General features: G+C 41.6%; 1 protein-coding gene across 2 annotated transcripts in view; it reads right to left on the bottom strand.

Annotated features, from left to right (window-relative positions):
- TUBGCP2 (tubulin gamma complex component 2) overlaps positions 1-24,253 on the bottom strand; it is a 376,270-nt gene that overhangs the window by 176,364 nt on the left and 175,653 nt on the right. For both annotated transcript variants that reach the window (XM_078643325.1, XM_078643326.1), the window contains exons 7-8: positions 23,778-23,977; positions 15,394-15,583 (exon numbers count right to left, since the gene is read on the bottom strand). In XM_078643325.1, the coding sequence (XP_078499451.1) occupies positions 15,394-15,583; positions 23,778-23,977 (390 nt within the window). The remainder of the gene's footprint in view (positions 1-15,393; positions 15,584-23,777; positions 23,978-24,253) is intronic.

The raw sequence follows: 24,253 nt of genomic DNA, 5'->3' as shown, positions 1-24,253 counted from the left end.
CTTTTCGTGTTAGTGGTACTTTCTGCTTTCTTCCCTTTTTGGAACATTGTTTGAGCTCGTATTGCTCGTTTGTTTGCTCTTTCTTCCATGTTTGCCAGAACGTCCTGCCTTGCTGCACAAACGGTAATAGTTCCCGTAAAAACTGTTCTTGTGGCTGGAGGAACGTTTTTTAACAGTCTCTCTGTACCAAACGAATTGAGCGCGTTATTTAAAGCAGTTGCGATCACAGGCTTTCAGTCTCTTTCGCCAGTACGCTTGTATTATCTGCAACGCACGCCGCGGCTCCACTGGGCGTTTCCGTATTGTGAAAATACACAAACAGAGAAACACATGCTTAGCGCTCTCACCTTTGTCTTTGCTCGTGAGGCGCCGCGTATTGTGTTTTCTTCCTCCTTCAGTAGCGGAATGCCACTTGCGGTTTCCCAGTGTAAAATTGTTATACCCAATTTCCTTTCTCTTCACGTTTGCTGCTCCGTTCCGATAACTCCGTTCCGCAGCAGTTACTCCGTGATGACTTGCCGATTACGCTTCAGCTCAAGGCAGGGATTCACTGGGAATTGCCGGGTGCAACTTCCTCTTCGTACATTTTCCACCAAAACGTTCACTTGGAAGTGCACTCTTTGCATGGCTGGTGCTGGACAGTGGGGATGAACGTTTCCCCACTGCAAATTATCCACCAAAAAGAATTATTGTCCGCACTCGCTCAATTCGATAAATTGGGTTTATTTAAACAGACTACTAAACAACAAACTTAGGGGTCTATTTAGAAATCCAGAAGTGATTCTATGCTTTTGTAATCATGTCAAAAGTACACGAGAAACAAACACAGCAGATCCAACAAACCATACCACCAAAAAGTGAAGCACCAGTAAACGTGAGTCACCCCTGGTTAAGGATTCCCATCAAAAGTCTTGTATGGATCAATATTCTCATATGGTAGTCCTTATCGGGTATCATGTCTCTTGATCATTGAGACTGGCATACCCCGACAACCAGTTAGGGGTAGCGACCCACAATCACTCGGTACTACCACATGATGTTGATACAATGGGAAGTGCAGTGCAAAAGCAAAAAACGTGGTGATTTAAAACAGGATAGGGAACCTAACACAAACCAGTTTTAATAAACGTTAGCCCCTTCCCCTTTAAAAACAAGAACAGTATAATAGCATCAACGCAGTCCACACAAATAGCTGCGAGGAGACCAACATGTTTCAGCCCCAGTGGGAAAATTGCCCAGGCTTTCGTCAGGGTCTCTGTTCTACATATATGCTACTGCATTATAAGTGATAAACGTGTGAAAAACTAAACAAAAAAACACACAAGTGAAAACCAGAAAAGGATATAATTCTCCTTCAACTGTATCAACTCCTCTCTTCGGCACCTGGTCGATTTAGTACTGTATGTTGGGAACAAACATACCGGTAAATCACAATCAGTAAACATGGTCTGCTGACGGAGGTCACACTGTACCTCAATTATTCTCAAATTCATTACTCACCCAGGGTGTCCGGGGAGTGGACCTCACCTCTTCCTGGACCTGGCTCAGGATATATGAGACCCCGCTCTAAAACAACAGAAACCCACTCCGTCACTACACAGTGTAGAGGAAGCAAGTATTACTCTAATCTAACACTGTGAGTTTGACGAAGACACAAGGTCTCCTGTACATAGAGTACTTCAACAACTGTCAGAATACTATCAATACAAACTGCTGTCCAAACCCACCACCAACCACTGACCCAATGGCCATGGGTATCATATTCACTAAAGTCCACCATCAAGTCAAGGCACACCTGTTGACACCATTAGTAGGAGAGATAAGGATATGTGTCCTACCTGTCCGTCGTTGTCTCTGGCTCTGAGACTGAGTCAGGGGGAGGCACTGAACATCCATTATTCTCCCTACTTGACTCGTCTTGTCCACCAGATTGAGCCAATCGGTGAAGATGTAGGAGGGGCACAGTGTGTAACCCCTAATTACTCAGCGTCCGCTGAGATGCCAAATAGGTTGAAAACCGGGGAGCCAGGTCCGTGTTACCGACTGCCCACAGTGTTTAGACAAATCCTCGATGTTTGGGAACTCTCGCGAGACTCCCGCATCGAAACTACAAAATGACGTCACGCGTCTGACTCTTGTAGTTCAATCATGCCCGGGCTCGGTGTGTTCGCCCTAACTGTTCAGCGTCCGCTGAGATGCCCAAGGAATGAAAAACAATGGGCCCAGTCCAAGTTAACGACTGGCCTCAGTATTAGGAAAAGTCCTTGATGCTTAGAGAGCCCTCGCGCATACTCTCGCGAGATTACCATATCAAAACTACACGATGACGTCATGCGTCTGGCTGTAGTAGTTCCAAGCTGCCATTTCCACCCTGTGCATAGATTAGTGTTTCGAGGTGGCTGCTAGTCGCTGTAACATCACAAAACTGGAACCTCTCCATGCCTGATGATTTATAAAATATAAGCAGCGGACGCTGAACAGTTAGGGCGAACACACCGAGCCCGGGCATGATTGAACTACAAGAGTCAGACGCGTGACGTCATTTTGTAGTTTCGATGCGGGAGTCTCGCGAGAGTACGCGCGAGGGTTCCCAAACATCGAGGATTTGTCTAAACACTGTGGGCAGTCGGTAACACGGACCTGGCTCCCCGGTTTTCAACCTATTTGGCATCTCAGCGGACGCTGAGTAATTAGGGGTTACACACTGTGCCCCTCCTACATCTTCACCGATTGGCTCAATCTGGTGGACAAGACGAGTCAAGTAGGGAGAATAATGGATGTTCAGTGCCTCCCCCTGACTCAGTCTCAGAGCCAGAGACAACGACGGACAGGTAGGACACATATCCTTATCTCTCCTACTAATGGTGTCAACAGGTGTGCCTTGACTTGATGGTGGACTTTAGTGAATATGATACCCATGGCCATTGGGTCAGTGGTTGGTGGTGGGTTTGGACAGCAGTTTGTATTGATAGTATTCTGACAGTTGTTGAAGTACTCTATGTACAGGAGACCTTGTGTCTTCGTCAAACTCACAGTGTTAGATTAGAGTAATACTTGCTTCCTCTACACTGTGTAGTGACGGAGTGGGTTTCTGTTGTTTTAGAGCGGGGTCTCATATATCCTGAGCCAGGTCCAGGAAGAGGTGAGGTCCACTCCCCGGACACCCTGGGTGAGTAATGAATTTGAGAATAATTGAGGTACAGTGTGACCTCCGTCAGCAGACCATGTTTACTGATTGTGATTTACCGGTATGTTTGTTCCCAACATACAGTACTAAATCGACCAGGTGCCGAAGAGAGGAGTTGATACAGTTGAAGGAGAATTATATCCTTTTCTGGTTTTCACTTGTGTGTTTTTTTGTTTAGTTTTTCACACGTTTATCACTTATAATGCAGTAGCATATATGTAGAACAGAGACCCTGACGAAAGCCTGGGCAATTTTCCCACTGGGGCTGAAACATGTTGGTCTCCTCGCAGCTATTTGTGTGGACTGCGTTGATGCTATTATACTGTTCTTGTTTTTAAAGGGGAAGGGGCTAACGTTTATTAAAACTGGTTTGTGTTAGGTTCCCTATCCTGTTTTAAATCACCACGTTTTTTGCTTTTGCACTGCACTTCCCATTGTATCAACATCATGTGGTAGTACCGAGTGATTGTGGGTCGCTACCCCTAACTGGTTGTCGGGGTATGCCAGTCTCAATGATCAAGAGACATGATACCCGATAAGGACTACCATATGAGAATATTGATCCATACAAGACTTTTGATGGGAATCCTTAACCAGGGGTGACTCACGTTTACTGGTGCTTCACTTTTTGGTGGTATGGTTTGTTGGATCTGCTGTGTTTGTTTCTCGTGTACTTTTGACATGATTACAAAAGCATAGAATCACTTCTGGATTTCTAAATAGACCCCTAAGTTTGTTGTTTAGTAGTCTGTTCCTGTGGGGGATACTACTTAGGCTTGGTCTTTTAAACGTCCCTCTAGCCCTGCAATACTGTGTAGTTATTTCGTTTATTTAAACAGAGACTTCAAACAGCCCCCTACACCTACGCGTTTCGACCGCAGGTCTTGTTCACAGTGTTACTACTGGTCCATTGTCTCTTTCTAGTTTATATACCTTCTAGTCCATTAAGCACATGATGGTGCATTCTGGGTGATAACCTTTTAAACCACTTGGAAAGTACTGGTGACCTGAAGAAAAGTAAAATGTCAAAAAACGCACTGCAAAACAAACGTTAAAGTTTTCAAGAATAATTGAAAAACGACCTCACCCAGAATGCACCATCATGTGCTTAATGGACTAGAAGGTATATAAATTAGAAAGAGACAATGGACCAGTGGTAACACTTTGAACAAGACCTGCGGTCGAAACGCGTAGGTGTAGGGGGCTGTTTGAAGTCTCTGTTTAAATAAACCCAATTTATCGAATTGAGCGAGTGCTGACAATAATTCTTTTTGGTGGATAATTTGCAGTGGGGGAACGTTCATCCCCACTGTCCAGCACCAGCCGAGCAAAGAGTGCACTTCCGAGTGAACGTTTTGGTGGAAAATGTACGAAGAGGAAGTTGCACCCGGCAATTCCCAGTGAATCCCTGCCTTGAGCTGAAGCGTAATCGGCAAGTCATCACGGAGTAACTGCTGCGGAACGGAGTTATCGGAACGGAGCAGCAAACGTGAAGAGAAAGGAAATTGGGTATAAGCAATTTTACACTGGGAAACCGCAAGTGGCATTCCGCTACTGAAGGAGGAAGAAAACACAATACGCGGCGCCTCACGAGCAAAGACAAAGGTGAGAGCGCTAAGCGTGTGTTTGTCTGTTTGTGTATTTTCACAATACGGAAACGCCCAGTGGAGCCGCGGCGTGCGTTGCAGATAATACAAGCGTACTGGCGAAAGAGACTGAAAGCCTGTGATCGCAACTGCTTTAAATAACGCGCTCAATTCGTTTGGTACAGAGAGACTGTTAAAAAACGTTCCTCCAGCCACAAGAACAGTTTTTACGGGAACTATTACCATTTGTGCAGCAAGGCAGGAAGTTATGGCAAACATGATAGAAAGAGCAAACAAAAGAGAAATACGAGCTCAAACAATGTTCCAAATGGAAAGAAAGCAGAAAGTACCACTAACACGGAAAGGGAAAAACCAATAGAAACTGAACCTGGATTAATGACACTGAAACAATTATTTTTGAAATTGGAAAGACTCCTGAAAAAAGAAATAACCAAAAGCTGGGAAATTCTTACATTAGAAAAATATCTTGAATGCAAAATGGTCCCCAGAGGTTTAAGAATTTTCACTCTCCCGAACCACCCGGATACACGTCCAGAAATGCTCATTGATTGGGGCAATAACAACATGCAGTGCTCCATCAATATGATTAGAATCATAGTGAAATATGCCAAAATTGATGTAGATGAATTGCATGAAAATATAGCGGTGATAGAATCCCATATACTGTCTCATGGAAAAGAAGATGAGGCCAAGAAACATAGGAAAGACATGGAGGCCACACTTGACAAACATGAGACGGAAGTGGAAGAACGCAAAGAACGCAAATACAGAAGAGATGAGCAGGATTACTCATGTGGGAGGATATTGACATTCGCTAAAAGATTTGACCATCTTAAACAACAATTGAAAACACAACCACAGCCAGAAACCCCCAATACAACTTTGAGCGAATCAGATACGGACTGGAGCGAGAGTGAAGATCAAGAGACCTGCGGAACAAGAACACCTTTTTTAGAAGAGGTGAAGTTGGTGTACTTAGACCAACAACAATCAAGAGGAAGGGGACGAGGGAGAGGAAGAGGCCAGAGACAACAAAGAACAAAAGCGAGGGGAAGAGGACAACAAAGCCAGAAAATAAACCGAAGAAAAGCCAGAAGAAGTTCCACAAAAACACAAGGGGGTATCACTTGAGAAATCGAGTAACCAACAAATGATGGAAGAAAAAGAACCAGATCCATATTTAATCATAAACCTGTCCAAACATGTGCTAACCAGGGCTGAGGAGAACCTCTTGAATAAAGGCTTAACATTCTGCCCGGAAACCCATTTTGACCCAGTTGAAACCAAAATTGACCTATACAGAAATACACGCAAACTAAAATTGGCAAAATTCTTTAAAAGAAGAGGGATACAACCTGATAATAGCAACCAAAATATCAGCACCATTGATGCAAATGATGCGCAGATTACTATTGCAGAAATACCAGCAATGCGCACTGAATTGGAACTTGCCCATGAGGTGGAGGATTCCACAATAACAGACAGTCAAGTTCTACAACAAATGGGACTGAACATCGAGCAACATCAAAAAACAAAATTCAGGAAACAATCTAGATTTTGCCCAATGTTGTATCCAGTTAACAAAATTGATGCCTTTTTTTAATTGGTCAATGGAGATCTTGAAAAAATGAAAAATAATGTACAAAAAGGAAAAAAAGAAAATATGTCTATCTTGGAACGCAAAGCCTTGAAGTCTCTAATGGAGAATGAGTCACTGGAAATAAAACCCGCCGATAAAGGCGGGAATATTGTCCTAATGGAAAAAACCGATTACATGCAGGAAGCCATGCGTCAACTAGGAGAGACCAAAAACTATGAAAAATTAAAAAAGAATCCAATCAATGAGATGATTGGGGAACTAAACAGCAAGCTCACTAAATGGCAAAACCAAGGACTATTAACCGTCCAGGAAGTGCATTTTATAACAACGGAGGAACCTATCATGCCAACTATGTACTTTCTGCCGAAAGTGCATAAAACACTTAGAAGACCTCCTGGAAGACCCATTTTAGCAAGCTGCGGCTCAATATATGAAAACCTTTCCATCTATGTGGATCACTTTCTGGCACCGATAGTCCCCACATTAACATCTTACATAAAGGACACAGGAGACTTCCTACGTAACCTGATGAACATCGCATGGGTAAATGGATATCTACTTGCAACCATCGATGTAGTATCCTTATATACTTCTATAACTCACAGCATGGGCCTAACAGCAATGGAATTCTTCTTCAAACAAAAACCCTTGGAAGAATTACAGCACTGGCGGATGATCAAAGAAATGACAGAACTATGCCTGAACAATAACATCTTTCTTTTCAACAAGACATACTACGCTCAACGATGCGGAACCGCCATGGGAGTTTCATTCTCTCCGAGCTACGCCAACCTAGCAATGGGTTGGTGGGAAAGAACAATAGCTTGGAGAGAAGAGAACGAACACCATACACCCAAAGCTATACTTTGGCTGCGCTTCATCGACGATCTGTTCCTTATCTGGAACGGAACGGAAAAGGAATTTACTGAGTATCTCAATGAACTTAACAACGAAATGGGGTTAAAATTTACATCGGCAATCAGTAACAAGGAAATAATCTTTCTGGATACTAAGGTATATGTAGAAACTGGACAATTAGAACCTACAGTACACCGTAAAAGTACAGCCACGAACAGTGTACTACACGGGGACAGTTTCCATCCTACAAACCTAAAAAGAAGCATCCCCTATGGGGAGTTTGACCGCATGAAAAGAAATTGTTCCAACACAATGGAAATGAACCGCAAGTACAAAGAAACTACTAACAGATTCCTAAAAAGAGGATACAAGTACAATGATGTTAAAAAGGGAGAACTCAAGGCCAGAACATTAAGCAGAACAGAAACTTTGATCAATAAAACAGAAGTTGAGAAAACACAAGGACAACCTGAACCTATAAGGATGATTGTAACATACAGTAAAGAAAGTCAAAATGTAAGGAGAATACTTAATAAGTATTGGAATGTCATCAAAAAAGATCCGGACATCGGTGGACAACTGGGCGAATACCCCCTTATGACATTTAGAAAACCACCCTCACTACAAGACAAATTAGTAAGGAGTCATTTCCAGTTAAAGAAGAAAAAGGATTGGCTAACATTGAGGCAAAAAGGGTTCAACAAATGCCATCAATGTAAGGCATGCACAATAGGACAATCTTTAAAATCACTGACAGACCCACAAGGCAAGGTCTTTAACATCGAAGACTCCATGTACAGGAATTTATATAGCGCAAATCACCAAGCGGTTTCTAAGCGCTTGCTTAGGGAACCCGTCCTGGTATTCCCCTGTGAGATAACCCCGGCAGGGTATCCGCAAGGTGAAAGCCAGGCATCCCGCCGCGAGGGGCCGTTGTGGAGATTAAGCAAGCTATAATCCATCACATGTAAAACTACCCATGTGGTATATATGCTGACCTGTGCATGCGGAAAACGTTACATTGGAATGACCATCTGTCCTCTGCAAAAAAGGATATTGGAACAAGTCAGGGCCTTCCAAATTGGCGACACATCCTACGCCATAGCGAAACACATGCTCCAACACACTGGAAAAACCTGGAAAGATGTACGCTACAGCGGTTTGGCCACTATCCTTCCAGATGAAAGAGGGGGTAACAGAAAACTCAAACTGAGACGTTTGGAGTCACGCCTGATTATCAGATTCAAAACGAGACACCGAAAGGACTTAATATGGACGAAGAAATGTATGTCCACCTGTGAAACAAAATGTGAGGGACACAAATCGGATTGTTGCTCGAAATACCATGAATGTCAGACATTGATACAATACAGGTCACATTATAGGATCTAATGGGCACTGAGCCCACTTAGAAGTTAGAGAACACTCCAGTCGGTGGAAAAAGGAAATCGTCAAATGGGCACTGAGCCCCGAATCAAACCAGATATAATTCGACAGCAAACGTCTGGGGATTACAAGATGGATTGCCTGTGAACTGTGTGTCGCTATAAACCCCTACAAAGGGTTGATGAGATATTCCCATCTAAAAAACGACTATTAATGGCATGAGATAACCTTTTAAACCACTTGGAAAGTACTGGTGACCTGAAGAAAAGTAAAATGTCAAAAAAAGCACTGCAAAACAAGCGTTAAAGTTTTCAAGAATAATTGAAAAGCTACCTCACCCAGAATGCACCATCATGTGCTTAATGGACTAGAAGGTATATAAATTAGAAAGAGACAATGGACCAGTGGTAACACTGTGAACAAGACCTGCGGTCGAAACGCGTAGGTGTAGGGGGCTGTTTGAAGTCTCTGTTTAAATAAACCCAATTTATCGAATTGAGCGAGTGCGGACAATAATTCTTTTTGGTGGATATATATATATATATATATATATATATATATATATATATATATATATATATATATATATATATATATATATATATATATATATATATATATATATAAAGCTCCCCTCTGGATGCCGGCCCCACCCGCCCAGTTAGTTGCGGCAGTAGATGTTATTAATCCAGTGATTCATTCCTTTTGTAACCTTTCTCTTTCCTCAGGGTGTCATGCCTGCTGCTTGGAAATTGGCTAAAGTGGTTCCTCCTCTCGAGAAGCCTGCACTGGGCCCAAACAACTTCTTTAACTATATATTATCTTTTACCTTCTGGCTTTTACCACAATGTTAGAAAAACTGGTCAATGCCTAGCTTTCCAATTATCTTGGGCAAGGCAAGCTGTTATACCCTAGCCAGTTTTGATTTCTTCACCGCCACAGCACGGAATCAGCAGTATTGGAGATTTCCGACCATATCAAATGGTCGGTGGATATAGAGAAAAATGTTGCCATTATTCTACTTAATCTGACACTTTCGACACTGTCCTACACTTTATCCTCCTGCACCGGCCGTCTGTTGTAGGTGTAAAGGTATTGTGTGGGACTGGTTTAAATCCTTTCTGGATTTTAACGGCCAATCGGTCTTGCTCGCTACCTTTTCTTCTGAGGTCAAGGCAGTCAATCAGAGGGTTCCACAGGTCTCTCTGTTAAGCCCTACCCTCTTTAACATTTTCATGTCCCCTCTAGCCTCTGTGGGCGAGCCTTTTGGTTGCAAACTCGTTTCTTATGCCACAATACCCAGCTGCTCACTGCCTTTGATGGTCCCAATGCCTCAATTACAGCATCCTTTACGGACTGCATGTGTGCCGTGTTTTAATGGATGTACGGCAGCCTGCTCAATTGTAATGTGGAGAAGACAGAAATTATGCTGTTTGCATCACATTTCTAACTGGTGGGAAGATTTTTGCCCCCCCCCCACTCCTCCGGTCCCGCCTCCCCATCTCTGGTGGTTAAAAACTTTGGGGTGAAGCTGGACATGCCCTTTCTATGTGTCCACAGATCTCTGCGGTGGTGGGCTAATGCTTCGCCTACTGAAGACATATCTTTCCCCCTTCCTCTGGAGTTGACGAGAGTTGTGATCCATGTGCTGATTACTTCATTCTTAGATTACACAATTTCTCTTTATCCAGAAGTGCCGGAAGCTTTGGTGAACGGCCTGCAGGTGGCCCAAAATGCCGCAGCTAGGCTCATTTTGCATCTACCTAGGTGTTCTTCTATTTTGCCGGTTTTGAAATCCATCCGTTGGCTACCCATTAGGAAACAGATTATATAGCCCTGGTCTTGGTCCACAGAGCAGTGTTTCTCACCGGTCCTGGATATCTGGCAAAGAGATTTGTTCTGTACCTCCCCTCCAGAATGCTGCGTTCAGCTTCTGCTTGGCTGCTGACTATTCCTCACTTTAAGTGTGTTAGAAGGGGCAGAAAAGCCTTTTCTTTTCACGCTGCCAAAGCTTGGCATGAGCACCCACGCAAACTGCGTCACATCCCTCTTGAGACCACATTTTGTAGAAAACTAAAAACCTGGCTTTTTTCTGTTGGGCAGTGAGGTCTTGGTTACCGGGTGCATACCTTTTGCATCTTTTGGTTTGCAATTTCGCAAATATGCAGACAATGGTTAGATTCTGATGCACCTTGATTAAGGTTTTGCCTTAACAGCAGCAATTCTTTGTACAGGATTACTTCATTTGGGAACAGATAGGTTTTTTGAGTATGCAGCTAGAGACAGAATGCTGGAACCAGCCCCTGAATATAGACAGCAGAGTTTTCTCTGCTTACTGTAAATATTAATTTCCCTGGTAAAGGCATTGGCCAAATCCTGTGTTTGCCATCTAAAAGAACTGTGGACCGTATTTATGCCACCCATCATGCTTTAATATTACAGCAAAACATGTTATATTCTCCCCTTGGGATGGGTTATGGTCACTAAAGGCAATTAGACTGCAACTGACAAATCAGGTATTGATTATCTTGTGTCAGCTATATATTATAAGCCAGATAGAGTTGAAAATTATGGGCCTGATTACGATGCGAGTCGGAAAATCTCCAACCACAGGGCGGAGTCTTTCCGACTCACAAGGTAGGTTTCACTTTTGACCGCTGCATTACAATGTCGGATGTCTGTTTCTGACAGGCTTTCCATGTCAGACTTTACGACACGGAGAGCCTGTTGGAAAGAGACTTCCTCCACAGCCTCCAGTTGGGGGCAGAGCAGCACCTATGGTGTTCCCCTGTTAATCCCTGCACCGTGTGGCAGGCACCCTAAGATTAACACAATCTCCCATACCTCAATGGGACCTTGTGCACAGCTAGTTTACCGCCGCAGCTCAAGCTCCCATAGAGAAATGGGAGTATGAGACCGCACCATGTACGGTCGCACTGTAATACTGCAGTCTGGACCACCGACCGGAGGTCGATTGGTCCCGAATCCTCAATGATGTCGGTTGGAGGCAACTTCGATCACCATCGTAATCAGGGCCTATGTGTATTGTATACAAAGGCATATTCATTCTAAAATGACATTGCGTCTCAAAGTGAGCTAGTTTCAACTCAGGAACCTTTGGTCCACAAAGTAGGTCAGAGAGAACAAATAATGCCAGTGCAAGAAGCTCCCTAGGAAGAGACAACCACAGTCTAAACTTTACTTTGTTTCAGCACCAGGATATCCTCGTGGGTGATTGCGCTTTACAAATACACATAACATAACATGCATCTTTAGTTTGTTTACATTTACTGAGATTATCACCAGGCACTAAGCATCCACAAACCACCTTTTAAGGTGAAGTATAATTCTGAACTCCGTCATAAAAATCAAAATTACTAGTAAATAAATTATATTATTGTATTATTATTTCAGTTAGGGTGACAGGATTTGTATTAGAATACTATTACTTATTAGTGTTTTTAAATATATCTATAAAATAAATAACAATTACACTTTGACTAAAGGTTAGTATTACAGAAAGATAAATGTGTGTACCAAATGCAAACTTAGGTTAGTATTATTGTTGTAACATTATTTACATTTTATTTATGGCTAGAATAAGAATTAAGGTAAAACAAAATAGGCTACTTTAAGGTGATTTAAACTACTCAATTTAAAATAATCATCGGAGTATGAATTAGTATGAAGAATACAACAGATTTAATAAATTGATCATTTATTTAGGGGGATAAAAGAAGTGGGAAAGGTTAAATGTAATATTAAATTATTGTAATAAAAGATTAATTGATTTAAAGTCATTAAGGGCTGGGTTTAGGGTTAATATTAGAAACAGTAAATTTCTAAAAATGTTATTTCTCAATGTTTCAAAAGGGTAACAGAAAAAATCTGAATACGTATACATAGGGATGAATATATAAATCAATAAATAAGTAAAGGGGTATCAGACTCATACGTTCATAAAACCAAGCTTAGAAATTTAGGACAGTTCGAAATTCTGGTATGTATCAACAACAGACTAAGCATATGGCATATCATAATCTAACTCTGAAGGGAGAGATTAAATAGGGGACTGCAAAAAGACCCCCGATTTTCCATTAATCTGGATAAACTAAAATCATATCACAGGGTAGTCTACACACTATCAAACTATGATCATTTTATAAGATCCTTCCAGTAGTTTCCCAAGCTATGTATGATTTTAAGCAATTTAAATTAATGTAACACTGACACTCAACTCATTGCCAACAAGTTTAGGAAGCAAAACATTTGACTTCCTATATAGAGGCTCTAGATGTTGTGCGGTATTTGATAAATACAGTGCTGAATAACGAGCTAAGACATGTGAGCTAACAAATGCATTATCCTCGCACTCAGCTGGTTTCTGGATCTCAGAATATCAAATAGTCCAATTCCACATAAAAGACAGGATGTATTAAATAAATCAAATCCAGGGGAACCACTTATCTATGAGATTAACAGTGAATCCCAAATCTAATAAAGTCTCTGAGTGGAGCAGGCTGATTTTGCATATGATTCGCACTGCTGCCACACTCTGATCATTTTATCGAACCATTCTGCAAAGTGGGGGCCCACTATGGTTTTCCTAAACTACCATCGCAATATATAATGTTTTTGAAACCACTGTGCTGGTCCTTGTAGAGGGAAATTACCAATCAGAGGAATACAAGGATTGTGCACGATTTGTATAAAAAACATTTTCTCAAGACACTCAAAAATCAAGTTCCAAAGGTTATTTAGTTTATCAGAAGTTCAGATCGTATGAAACTAATTAGCTTTGCTTGTCCTTCTGCATATAAAGCACAAGGTCGAGTTACTTGGAAACATCTTGCGTAGGGGGTCGGGGGAATAATATATTAGGCCTATAGCGTAAAATTGTATCTTATGATAATTAGTGTCTCCAAGCGGTGAAAAATTTAGCTCATTAAATTTTCTTCACATGGTTTTTGATAGGTTTAGCTCTGCTCTTAGCCGTCCTTCTGAGTATTTATCGAACATATTAGAGGTTTTAGCACCAGTCTGCATGCCTTTTCAGCTCCCAACTTTAACATACAAAGGATTCTCAAAATGATACACTAATTCCTCGTTTATATATTGATGAAGGAGATATCTTTATAAGAAATACATAGATCCCATTATAGGACCATTGCGTTAATGTTTGTTATCACTGCTAATAGATCCAGCTAGCTCATCTCATCATTTCCATGCATTATTAGGTACAAATCTGAGACCTTAAGGTTCCCATTAAATTCCCATCTGGTTATTATTGCCTGATCGAAATCTAGAAGATTTTGTGCAACCAGATTTGTAAGTCTAGTTGCAGCATTTAGCTCAGGGTACCCTGAAACGTAAAAAAATAAATAAATTGTGCTTGTCTAAATATAAAACAATTTAACACCTTATATCACACCTTTTTAGGTGATTTAACCAGGCGAAGCATGTCTTTGATATATCCTGCATCTTAATATACATGCATTCATTAGCATAGTCAATAGTAAATTGATGTCCTTTTTAAAATCTTCATGCAAACTGAGCAAAGAAAGCAAAAAAGTAAATTTTAAAATTAAGTACAGCTAAACCTCCCTGCTCAATAGAGCCCTGTAGGACCTCAAGCACCATTTTTGGAGTAGAATCTTGCCATGAACAAAAAGAAATCATAGATTCTGGTTTTTGGAAGAAAGATGTGTACAAAGCACAATTGGCAGCTGAGAAATAAATATTTAAGATTGACAAGATTATCATTTTTATCGGAGCTATTAGCCCGAGGATTGTAAAGAATTTGGTAAGTTATTATTTTCTTAAATACAATCTGTAATTGACTTCAATATAGAGATATGGTATGGGTTTATATTAATGAAATCTATTGTATTTAATCTAAATTAAGAGTACGGCTAAGGAAATGGTTAGCATGTTGGTATAGTTTTGTGTTAGGGATGGGGACGAAGTGAAAGTATGACATAGGAAAGGGATCACATTAAACAGCTATTCTATGTAATCGATATATTGAAGAAATTAAGACAAAGTAAAGATATGGAAAAGTACAGGTTGTCAATTTAAAGACATACAATCTTCTTATAATCTTTCTCCCTGGAATATGTAAATCATGCAGCACAGTTCAACCATTAATAACCAGTTTACTGCAATAGGAGTTAAAGAAGTATCAGCTATGAAAAACTTGTACGCCCTACAAATAAAATAGATTATAGGCTTTGCACTTTATTCCTTCATCTTGAACACATTTTCCTTCTCTCCCCATTACCAGTGCTTAATTTAAGCTGGTGGTTGCCAGTGAGGGGCCACCGGCACTCATTTTTGGGGACTGGCACTCATTTTTACCCATCAGACATTTCCTGATTGCAAGAGAGGGAAAAAAGAAACGAACGGGAAAGACGGAAAAGCTGTCCCAAAAGAAGAAAGCAGGAGCCTGCACAAGTGAGACAAATGGGGAGGGAGTGCCTGGTAATGAATTAAAGAGGCCTTAGGTGGATTCAGGACTACGCATCCATAGAATTTGGTGCACAGCATTTAATAGTGGCAGCCATGAACTTCTGAGCAACACTTTGGGCACTGGTACTCTTTATTTTTCAAATGTAACACTGCTCATCACGTTTGCTTTGTCATTGTCTGGCTTCAAGTACAATGCTGCATCTCCTCTGCCTTCATTTTCCATGTTTTGTCTTTCTTTCTATTTTTGCATAATACAATGTCTATTCCATTCCTAGCACAAGTCTCACCTGTATGGGTCCACAATCACCCCGCGGTAGACCCACTTCTCCAGGATCTCAAAGTAGGGAACACTAGCTGCCTTGGTAAGGTACAAGCAGAGTTCTTGAGCCTGGCTATCCCCAGTGTAACCAAATGTGCGGTCGTGCAGGAGGCTGAGCGTGGAACCTCCCATGCATGCTCCTTTGTCCAGAGAACTGGCTGCAAGACAAAAATAATCATTAATATTTTTTAAAGCTCCAAATGTATGTAAGTCCCAATTCAGCAACAGAAAATCTATTAGCATAACATACATCAAAAGGGAGTTTTATGTTGAGAACTCTTCTAAAAATAAAACACTATCTCATGGGTTTTTCTGAGCCATTGCTAGTCTGAACGTGGATGTTTACGCATATGAAATGTAGATAATACACCTCTTTAGGGGTTCAAATGAGGCAGCCCCAGTTTGAACACGGCCCTAAAAATAATTGTAGGACAAGAACAAAGGCTATCAAGTAGGTCCTCTGCCCATCCGAAAATAAGAGGTGCACAAGGAGACTGTATACTTTGCACACATTTGAAATGTCCGTTTTCTTTTACCGATCATTTAAATATTCTGCCTTATAATTTGGGATAGGGAGGAGAATAAATATAATGTTTTCCACACAATTACTTTTGATGCCATCACTATACAAGGTGGAAAGCTTTCACAGAATTGGAAAGAATGTCATGGCATACACAGAATAGCTCACAAATCACAGCAAGAGCTCATTTAATGTGTAAGGAGTAGGTCATGATCCTGTCTGCTGGTGATAGAGGGATCTCGCTTGCAGAAGATGAGGTCATTTTTACAGCAGGGTTGGGAAAGCAATGGTACTCTGAGAAAGCCAGTTTACTCACTGCTGTAGTGTGCAGGGGTAATGATCTTTACTGTTAGGGTGGAGGAACAACTGCTCGTGGAGAAAGATCACTCCATTATCCGGAGGCTCACTCTTCATCTAACAAATGACATTTCCTGGACACTTACCTGGACGCTCAGCATGTATCCTTCATGTTTACTCAGACCTCCAGCGCTGCTCACCTCCTCACACAGACAGTGTGCGCCCTGGCTAAATATAAAGTCTTGTCTCATAACCAAGAGAAATCTTAATACTGCACACCCTTTGCCTGAAAGAAATTAATATTCCAGCAGCTCCAGTGGAATCCTAATAACCCATTATCCCTCACCAGAACCACTAGTGTTTATCAAGTCCACTTGTCGAAAGTTATGGCCGACTGCAATGGAGATCAGGTCAGATACAGGAAGTGGAATAGGCTCGATCTACGCTTAACTTCAGACTTAGAAGAAATCTTGGACAAAAAATTTCTGAGAAGGTATAGGTCAGCGTGGCAAAGCAGCTGGAGGTGCTGTTGTCGGGGAACCACTGGAAGAAGCGGAGGTGAAAAAATCCTTAATTCGGCTTTAATCACTTTTTTGCAAGTGGAAGATTTACAGCGGGGCGAAGCCGTAGACTGTAGCCAATGAGGGCTCCAGAGACCGATACCACTTCTGGGAGGAGCCACTGAGCAGGATATGCTGCTGCGGAGAGGAACTCAGACTGACCGGCGATAAACATTAGCAGATCAACGAGCAGGTAGGCCACAATCTCCTCTCTGTTCTCTGAGCCCTTTTTGGTCAAAAATTATTTAAGTCCCAAGTTTTGGATTTTGGCTATCTAGGCACCTTTAGCACCACTTTCAAGGGTCCAGGACTTGAAACGCACACCTTGTTGGGTTAGGACTTACTCAGGCCTGGCCCAGATGCGGGTTCAAGATGGTTGGTACCTTTTCTGTCCTTGAGACTTTAATCAGGAGGCCAGCCAACTAGCTCTTGGAGTCCCTCTGATAATCCTGAGTTCAAGGGGAAGTGCAGGGCACAAGCAGCAGGACAGACTTCTGGGGGATTAGGGCAGTCTTCAGGCAGCAGAGCAGTCCTTCTTGGAGCAGCAAAGCAGTCTTCTGGCATGCACACCAGGCCAGAACAACAGGCAGCCCTCTGAGAGTCTTTCTGAAGGTCCAGAAAGTGAAATGAAGAGTGGCTCTGAGGGTCATATTTTTATATCTGGTGCTTCCTTTGAAGTAGGAAAAATTCCTGGAGGTTTGCACATTCAGAAGTGTTTGAAATATCCTGCTTCTTACCCTAGTCCCCGTCTATCTACAGGCACAAAAGGCTGCAATGAAGTTCTGTGTGTGAGACAAAGGCACAACGTATTTTTGTGCAAGAGGGGCTGTGCCCACTTCTGCCCTCATCATGTTTGAGATGGCCCATCCAGGCACACCTAATCCCTCTATTGTGTGGCTGTCTGGGAGGAATATAGAAAACGCCAACTGCCAACTACACCCACTAATGTGACCCAGGAGCAGACTACAGACACAAAATGGTTAAGACAGGAAAATGACAACTTATCAAAAAAAGCAATTTCAAAATTGCGACTGAAAATCCTCCAACTTTACCACTGTAGAGGATTTTAAATTAACATTTCTCTGACACAGAACAGGGCTCTCATACATGCTCCTAATCAAAAGTTATCACTTATTACATGTAATAAGGTAACTCAATATTATCCTATGGAAGAGCTAGGCCTCACAGTAGTGAGAAATGAATGTGTGAGTTTTTCACTACTCGGACATATAAAACTTAAAGGAACATGTCTAACTTTTTAATTACAAGGCACCCTGATATATGGGCTGTGTAGAACCTACTTTAGTGGGTGATTTATATGTAATAAAATGGAGTTTAAGGCTTGGCAAGAGGGTTATTTTTCCAAATCGAATTAGTAATTTATAATTGCCAACAGGTTGCAATGGCAGGCCTGGGACATGTTTGAACCTGAATGGGCGGATCACAATAAATGGTGTAGCACAACTAATAGCATTTAATTTACCCGCAAGAGGTATATGGTATAGAACTTTACCAGGAACTTGTAGCATGCATTTACCTTTAAGTATTTAAATATAACAATTAGGTGTATGCCAATTTTATTATGTTTTAGCACAAGCACTTTAGCACAGGTCAGCAGTGGTAAAGTGCACACAGCCCCAAGGACAACATGAAACGAATTCAGCAAAATAGGAGGGTTGAAGGAAAAAAGATCGGGGGAGCACCACCCTTAGGCTGACAGAACTAACAATTCCCCACCAATGTGCAGATCCTTCCAGTCTTCTAGATGGGGGGAATCACCTTGGTAACAACACCATTACAACCTAATAGAGAGGAATATCGCCAATAAAATAAATTGTGTATGTGCTGCGTTTTACACTGCATACGCCAAATCCATTATTCTTGATACTACTGTAAACTGCCCCCCTTTGGCTCATTGCACTATATCGTGGCTCTTGATTCACCAACCTTGTCGAACACCCAAGCATTCAAGCTAAAAACAAATTCAATATGCCTCCCCTTATCAGCTTTCAACAAACAGCATGGCTTCCTCTACCTTATCAAAAAAGTGTTGTTTCCCTTTGCACATTCATCATCCTCCAACATGCCGGAGGTACCAAAGCATATGACAAGTTCCACTCTCTCATTCTGCATTTAACCTCAACAAAGCACTTTCTCTGTTTCTGAGTGGCTGTGCTATAATCAGGGAAGAAGGATATCCTGATTCCATTATATTCAACGATCCTCCGTTGACTGGCTGCTGCTAATGTGAGAGTCTTATCTCAGTATTATTGCACTCTTGCCATTATCATTCGGGGACAGGACCCAGCGGTGCTTTCATTCCTGGGTCCCTGTTGATTTGGATCTCTTCTGATCCCTCCAGGCATATCAGAAGGATAGGTAGCAGGGATGTCTAGAATGCTTCCATTGGTTAAGTCTCCTTTCCCTCTGGTAGGCCCAAAATACAGACATTATTGCACCTGGATCTGTCCACCAAGTCCTCCGCTGGGGAATCATGCCAATTCAGGTACCTTTGCTGATACATGAATTGGCAAGTTTGTCCCAAGAGTATCTTATTAACGCCTACCCTGGTCTCTACTTCCTTCATGTGGTCTTGTATTTTTTGTCAATTTCTTGCCACAGAAGGCAACCATGATCTTCACCCCATCTATCTTCTGAGATATTGCTCCTTCCAGCATCAACAGTTTTAACTCCTGGACCCTGCGCCATTTTTGGCAACACCTCCTCAAAGGTGTGTTTATTTTTAGTATGCAGACCTAACTCTCTCCTTGATTTTGGAAGCATTGGGTTAGGCGACACTTGTGGCGGGCGGGAGGGCCAATATGTCCTTGTTCTGTCTACATAAATAGGTCACACACTCTTACTTGGTATTGTTGTTTAGTTGTAAAATTACTCCCACCATGCAGGGGCACCTCAATGCGTCCTCTGCCAACAGCTGGCCTCATACTGTTCACATGCAGAGAAGCTCCCTTTGCTCCATAATGTAATTCTGCTTCTGTCCATTGCCCTTAGAGGTAACTACTCAGGATGCCCAACAATCACTGTTCACCCGGGGTGTGAGAGATGGACAAGAGGGATTCACTACCAGCCTCAACAGTGCTTCTCCCCTCAAGCATCTCCTAGATAGAGGAGATCAGGAGTCAGTCTGCCCATCCTTGACGACTGCATCCCCGGTCTGTTGTGGTCCAGCTTAACAGCAGTCCTCTCACCTCCCAAGCGATCCTCACCCCGCAACACTGGTTCCGCCGCCCGTCAGTCTATTAATGGCCAGAGTCCCCGAGTGGGCCACTCACCTCCTCACTCGGCTCCTGCCCCCTCGGCCTCCTCCCTCTGTGATGTCGACCGTTGGTCCCATTTCCAGCACCACCGTCCCAACCATCCACGAAGAGGGGTTTGAAGGAAGCCACAGTCCCTCTGTCCTGGTCTTCAGGTGATCTGGGTACTGCTATGCCCTACAAACGGATGAAGGCAAGCGATTGAGCACTGGGGGTGGGGGATATGTGTGAGGCACTGCTGGAACAGCAAGAGTCTGCGTCCGCTCAAGAGGCCATCTTGGCTCCTCCCCCAGAGTTGGAGCATTCTTGATGGCATGCATGACAGACTGAGAACAACCATACCTTTGGAAAAGTTTTAGCCTAAGTGGTTGATTTTCTATTGAAATGAAACACATCTCATCACTGAAGATAAATCTTACTTAGCTATTCTGGCACACACCTCTCACTGGATATCGTAAAAAGAGAATACATATGCATGGTAAAGATTATAATAGCATCTTGGAAACTTTCAACTAACCATTTTTTTATTTTTAAAATGCTGTAACATAAGTCTCTGGTGGCAGAACCCTGCAATGCCCATCCAAACGTCATTCTCTTGTAACAATATAGACCAAGAAGAGGTTGTATAACCACCACAATATAAATAGTTAAAAACTCACAAATTTGCTGTTACTCTTCTGAGCCAACAGAACTGGAGAAACCCATTACAATGACTGATATTATCGCAAACTAAACAATCTTAACATGATTTGTAATTCTCTTTTTACACTAGTGGCAACACCACTGACCTTCTGCTAAGGATGTTTAGTGTATTTTTGAAAACAAATTATGCTCAATTGCTCACAGCTTTCCCAGCTTGCAGAACACCTGATGGAACGAACTAAAAATGTGAGTTATCCAGTCCTCAAAGTTTACTACAAGCTAAGATCGAGAGCACAGAGCTAAGTATACTTTTCAATAATCTCTGGTACCTCAATTCACCATTACATGGAGCTCCATAGCTCACACAAACAACACATAGTAGTCACATCTTCACCATCAGTAATCTTGTTCATTCTATGGAGAACTAAGATTTTTCATACCGTAGTTAATGTCGGCATCCCCTCTAGATGTAGTATGACTAAATTTGGCTGACCTGGAGCTCTTCCTACAATCTATGTTTATCTTAGTAAAATGTCCCTTTCTACTGCATGCCTTACATTCTTTGCCTTGAACTGGACAACCATTATGAGGCTAAATGTGTCCGATTACCATAACGGTAACAGGAGTACTTAGAATTACTCCTGTCCTCGTTGGGAAGCTCTATTCTTCTTCCATGCTATTAACAAAAACGTCCTTAACATCTCTGGTTTCCTTCACATCATACACTTACAAGATAGATTGCTCTACGATCTTAGTAGCGGTTATTACTTCATCACTTACTGAATTCTCTTGCTATAAGTATTCACAATGAGTTGGTGCAGCAGCACATTGTCTAATCTTGTTGTGAAATTACAAGCATAAGCTAGACTTCTTGAGATAGTTAAAAATTCTGCAAAGCTTTCACTTTCCTTCTAATACAAGTCAAAAGGTAACAGTAGCTCATGGCTTAAAGTATTGTCCGAATAACCAGTGCTTCATCAAAGTCATTTCAATCAACTACTCACACTGCTGGGCAAATTTCAGAAAATTTCTTGACCTTTGGAACCAGGAAGTGCGAAAGTATACATTTCCTTTGATCCACTGGTATTTTGTCTGTTTAATTGGTACATATGTCAAAAACTCCTGCTTCCATGTCTTTCATAGAACGGCAGGGCCACTTTCATTTCACACAAAGTTATGAGGAGTGTCAAAATGTATTCTATATGGTAAATTAAAACAGAAAGTAAGCAAATAAATGTTACTGAGTAATCTCCTAAGAACTACAAATTTTGAAAAACTTAAAACAGAAACTGCCTATGCTTTGTATAATGGCACAGTAAATGTATAACAAATATATAGGTATTTTAGCCTAAACATGCTAATTCCCAAAATATACTTCCAAAGATGGCACTGTACTAATACTGAGTGTGTACGTGTGTGTATCACACAATAATGTACACCAGGAAAAATGACAATCAATAATTAAAAGTGTTTCCCAGAGGTTTGGGCTGCACTCAGAGAATGTGAGCAAAAAACTGCTGGATCAACAACTACCAATAGAATGTTAAGAGTAGCCAGTATACGTGGACATAGCAGTATCACACTTGAGAAAGCATGTTCATTGCTTTACCATAGTATTATTCTCAGTTCATTAAACTGAAACTGGCCAAATGAGTGCCGATCATGGATGCACATAAAATCTTTGTCAAAATATGCTACTTCAAAATGGTCGGTTTTTTACTGGAATACATAAAGACATAGAATGAAGTGTAGAAACATAATGTCCTCCGGGCCAAAATGAGGCTTGGATTGTCAGGTGACCAGGAAGATATCTGAGAAACATAAAAGTAAAGTTAACTTCCTCCAAGCCCTTACTTCTGGATTTGCACCACTTCCAGCTCTAGCCATGAAGCAAGAAGTGTGAGATGTCAACCCAGGGAAGAGCAAAGGATGGTACAAAGAAAAAAGCTATAGTTAATGGTAACATCCTTTACCGGATAATCTCCGCTCCCGCTCCCCTCACATTGAACGGTGGAGTACAAACAAGGTTCGGTTAGAAGGTCTTTGTTGCCGGTGTGAAAGTGAAGATAAAAAGAAAATGTGTAAGTTAAAAGATACATTATCTGCCAGAGAAGATACACCTGTTGGGGCCAGTGTGCATAATGCTGCCTCAAAAGACAATTAAATCCTGAGACCAAATGTTCCTAAGAGAAGCTCAAGCAAACAACATAGAGAACATCGTAAACGTAAACTGTATGTTAGACATAGTAAGGATTATCCAATATATTAAAATGTAATGTACTATGTTTAGTGCAGAAAACGGTATTAGAAGCCCATTTGTAAGGACCTAAGTTTTAAAGGAAAGGTCTCAAATGGATAAACATTTTTATTAAGTCACAATGAAGGTCTTCTTAGGCTAGACTTTTCTCTTATTTGAATGGAGGAATGGGAACTGGATTTACAGTTTACACTACAAGCAATTCTTCTACTGACCGCTTCACCACCTTTCCGCCTTAAAGCATACTGCTCCTGAACTTTGTCTTTGGTTTAGCTTGAGAGCAGGACCAGGGTTTTTAGACCTGCAGGAGTATGTGGGACTAATTGTACCAGTTTATTTTTTCCCCTCTACCACCTATAGATCAATGACCTTAATTCTCTCAATTCTATCCCTTGCCATGCCTCGATTGGTATCTAAATTTACTGCCTACTCCATTGGTCTGCTTTTTGCTCCTCTCTTTCACTCCTCATCTTTCATTTCTCTCTATACAATAGCTGCCAGAATTAACCATTGTGGATTGAGTATGGTTTTCTAATACTGGTACAATTTTCACATCTGGCTCCTGTACTGACTTTTTTGACATTTGCTATACACAGTCCGATTTCCAGTGTCCCTAAAGCTTCATCTTCTCACTCCCCACCTAACTCAGCATTTCTTAGCTTGCCACTCACTTTCTGAAGATGTTTTAGATTTCTACAGTTTTTGTGGAGCTTTTGAAAGACAGGGGTTTTGGGTTCGAAGACCAGATGTGCCAAAAAGGCCAATAGTGCATCTTTCCAACCACACCTCAATAGCACTCACTGAGCAAAGCCAGGATCTGCATTGTCCTCATTGTGGGCTGGATGTAAAACCACAACTTCTGTAGGGAGAGTAGGCCTTGCCGCTGTAGATGCTCTAGTTGTGTAATGAGAATCATGTACTCCTTGATCAGGGTCCGCATGGCTGCTGCCAAGGCATGGTTCACCTGCCCATACTCGAAGGATGACTTTTCCTCGATAAATCTGGAAAGAAACAAAAGCAGAAGTTGGCAGATGAAAAGAGAATAGCTAAGCACACCTAACGTGAATAAGGCAGGGGTATTCAATGTAGGTCCAGGATGGCTAGACCATGTCAAAAATTTTAAAATATGTACATAAAATAAATGTATACAAACTTAATCTAAATGGAACTCTTTTACATACCAAGTCGCCATGCTGAAAATATGGAGTTCTTTGGACATCGCAAAATTTGCGATTCCTTATTTTTTTAATTGCATTTAAGGAATCGCAAATTTTGCA

This window comes from Lissotriton helveticus, chromosome 5_1 (genome assembly GCF_964261635.1).
Source record: "Lissotriton helveticus chromosome 5_1, aLisHel1.1, whole genome shotgun sequence".
In the NCBI taxonomy this organism is placed as follows: domain Eukaryota; kingdom Metazoa; phylum Chordata; class Amphibia; order Caudata; family Salamandridae; genus Lissotriton; species Lissotriton helveticus.
This window is presented reverse-complemented; position numbering and strand designations above follow the sequence as displayed.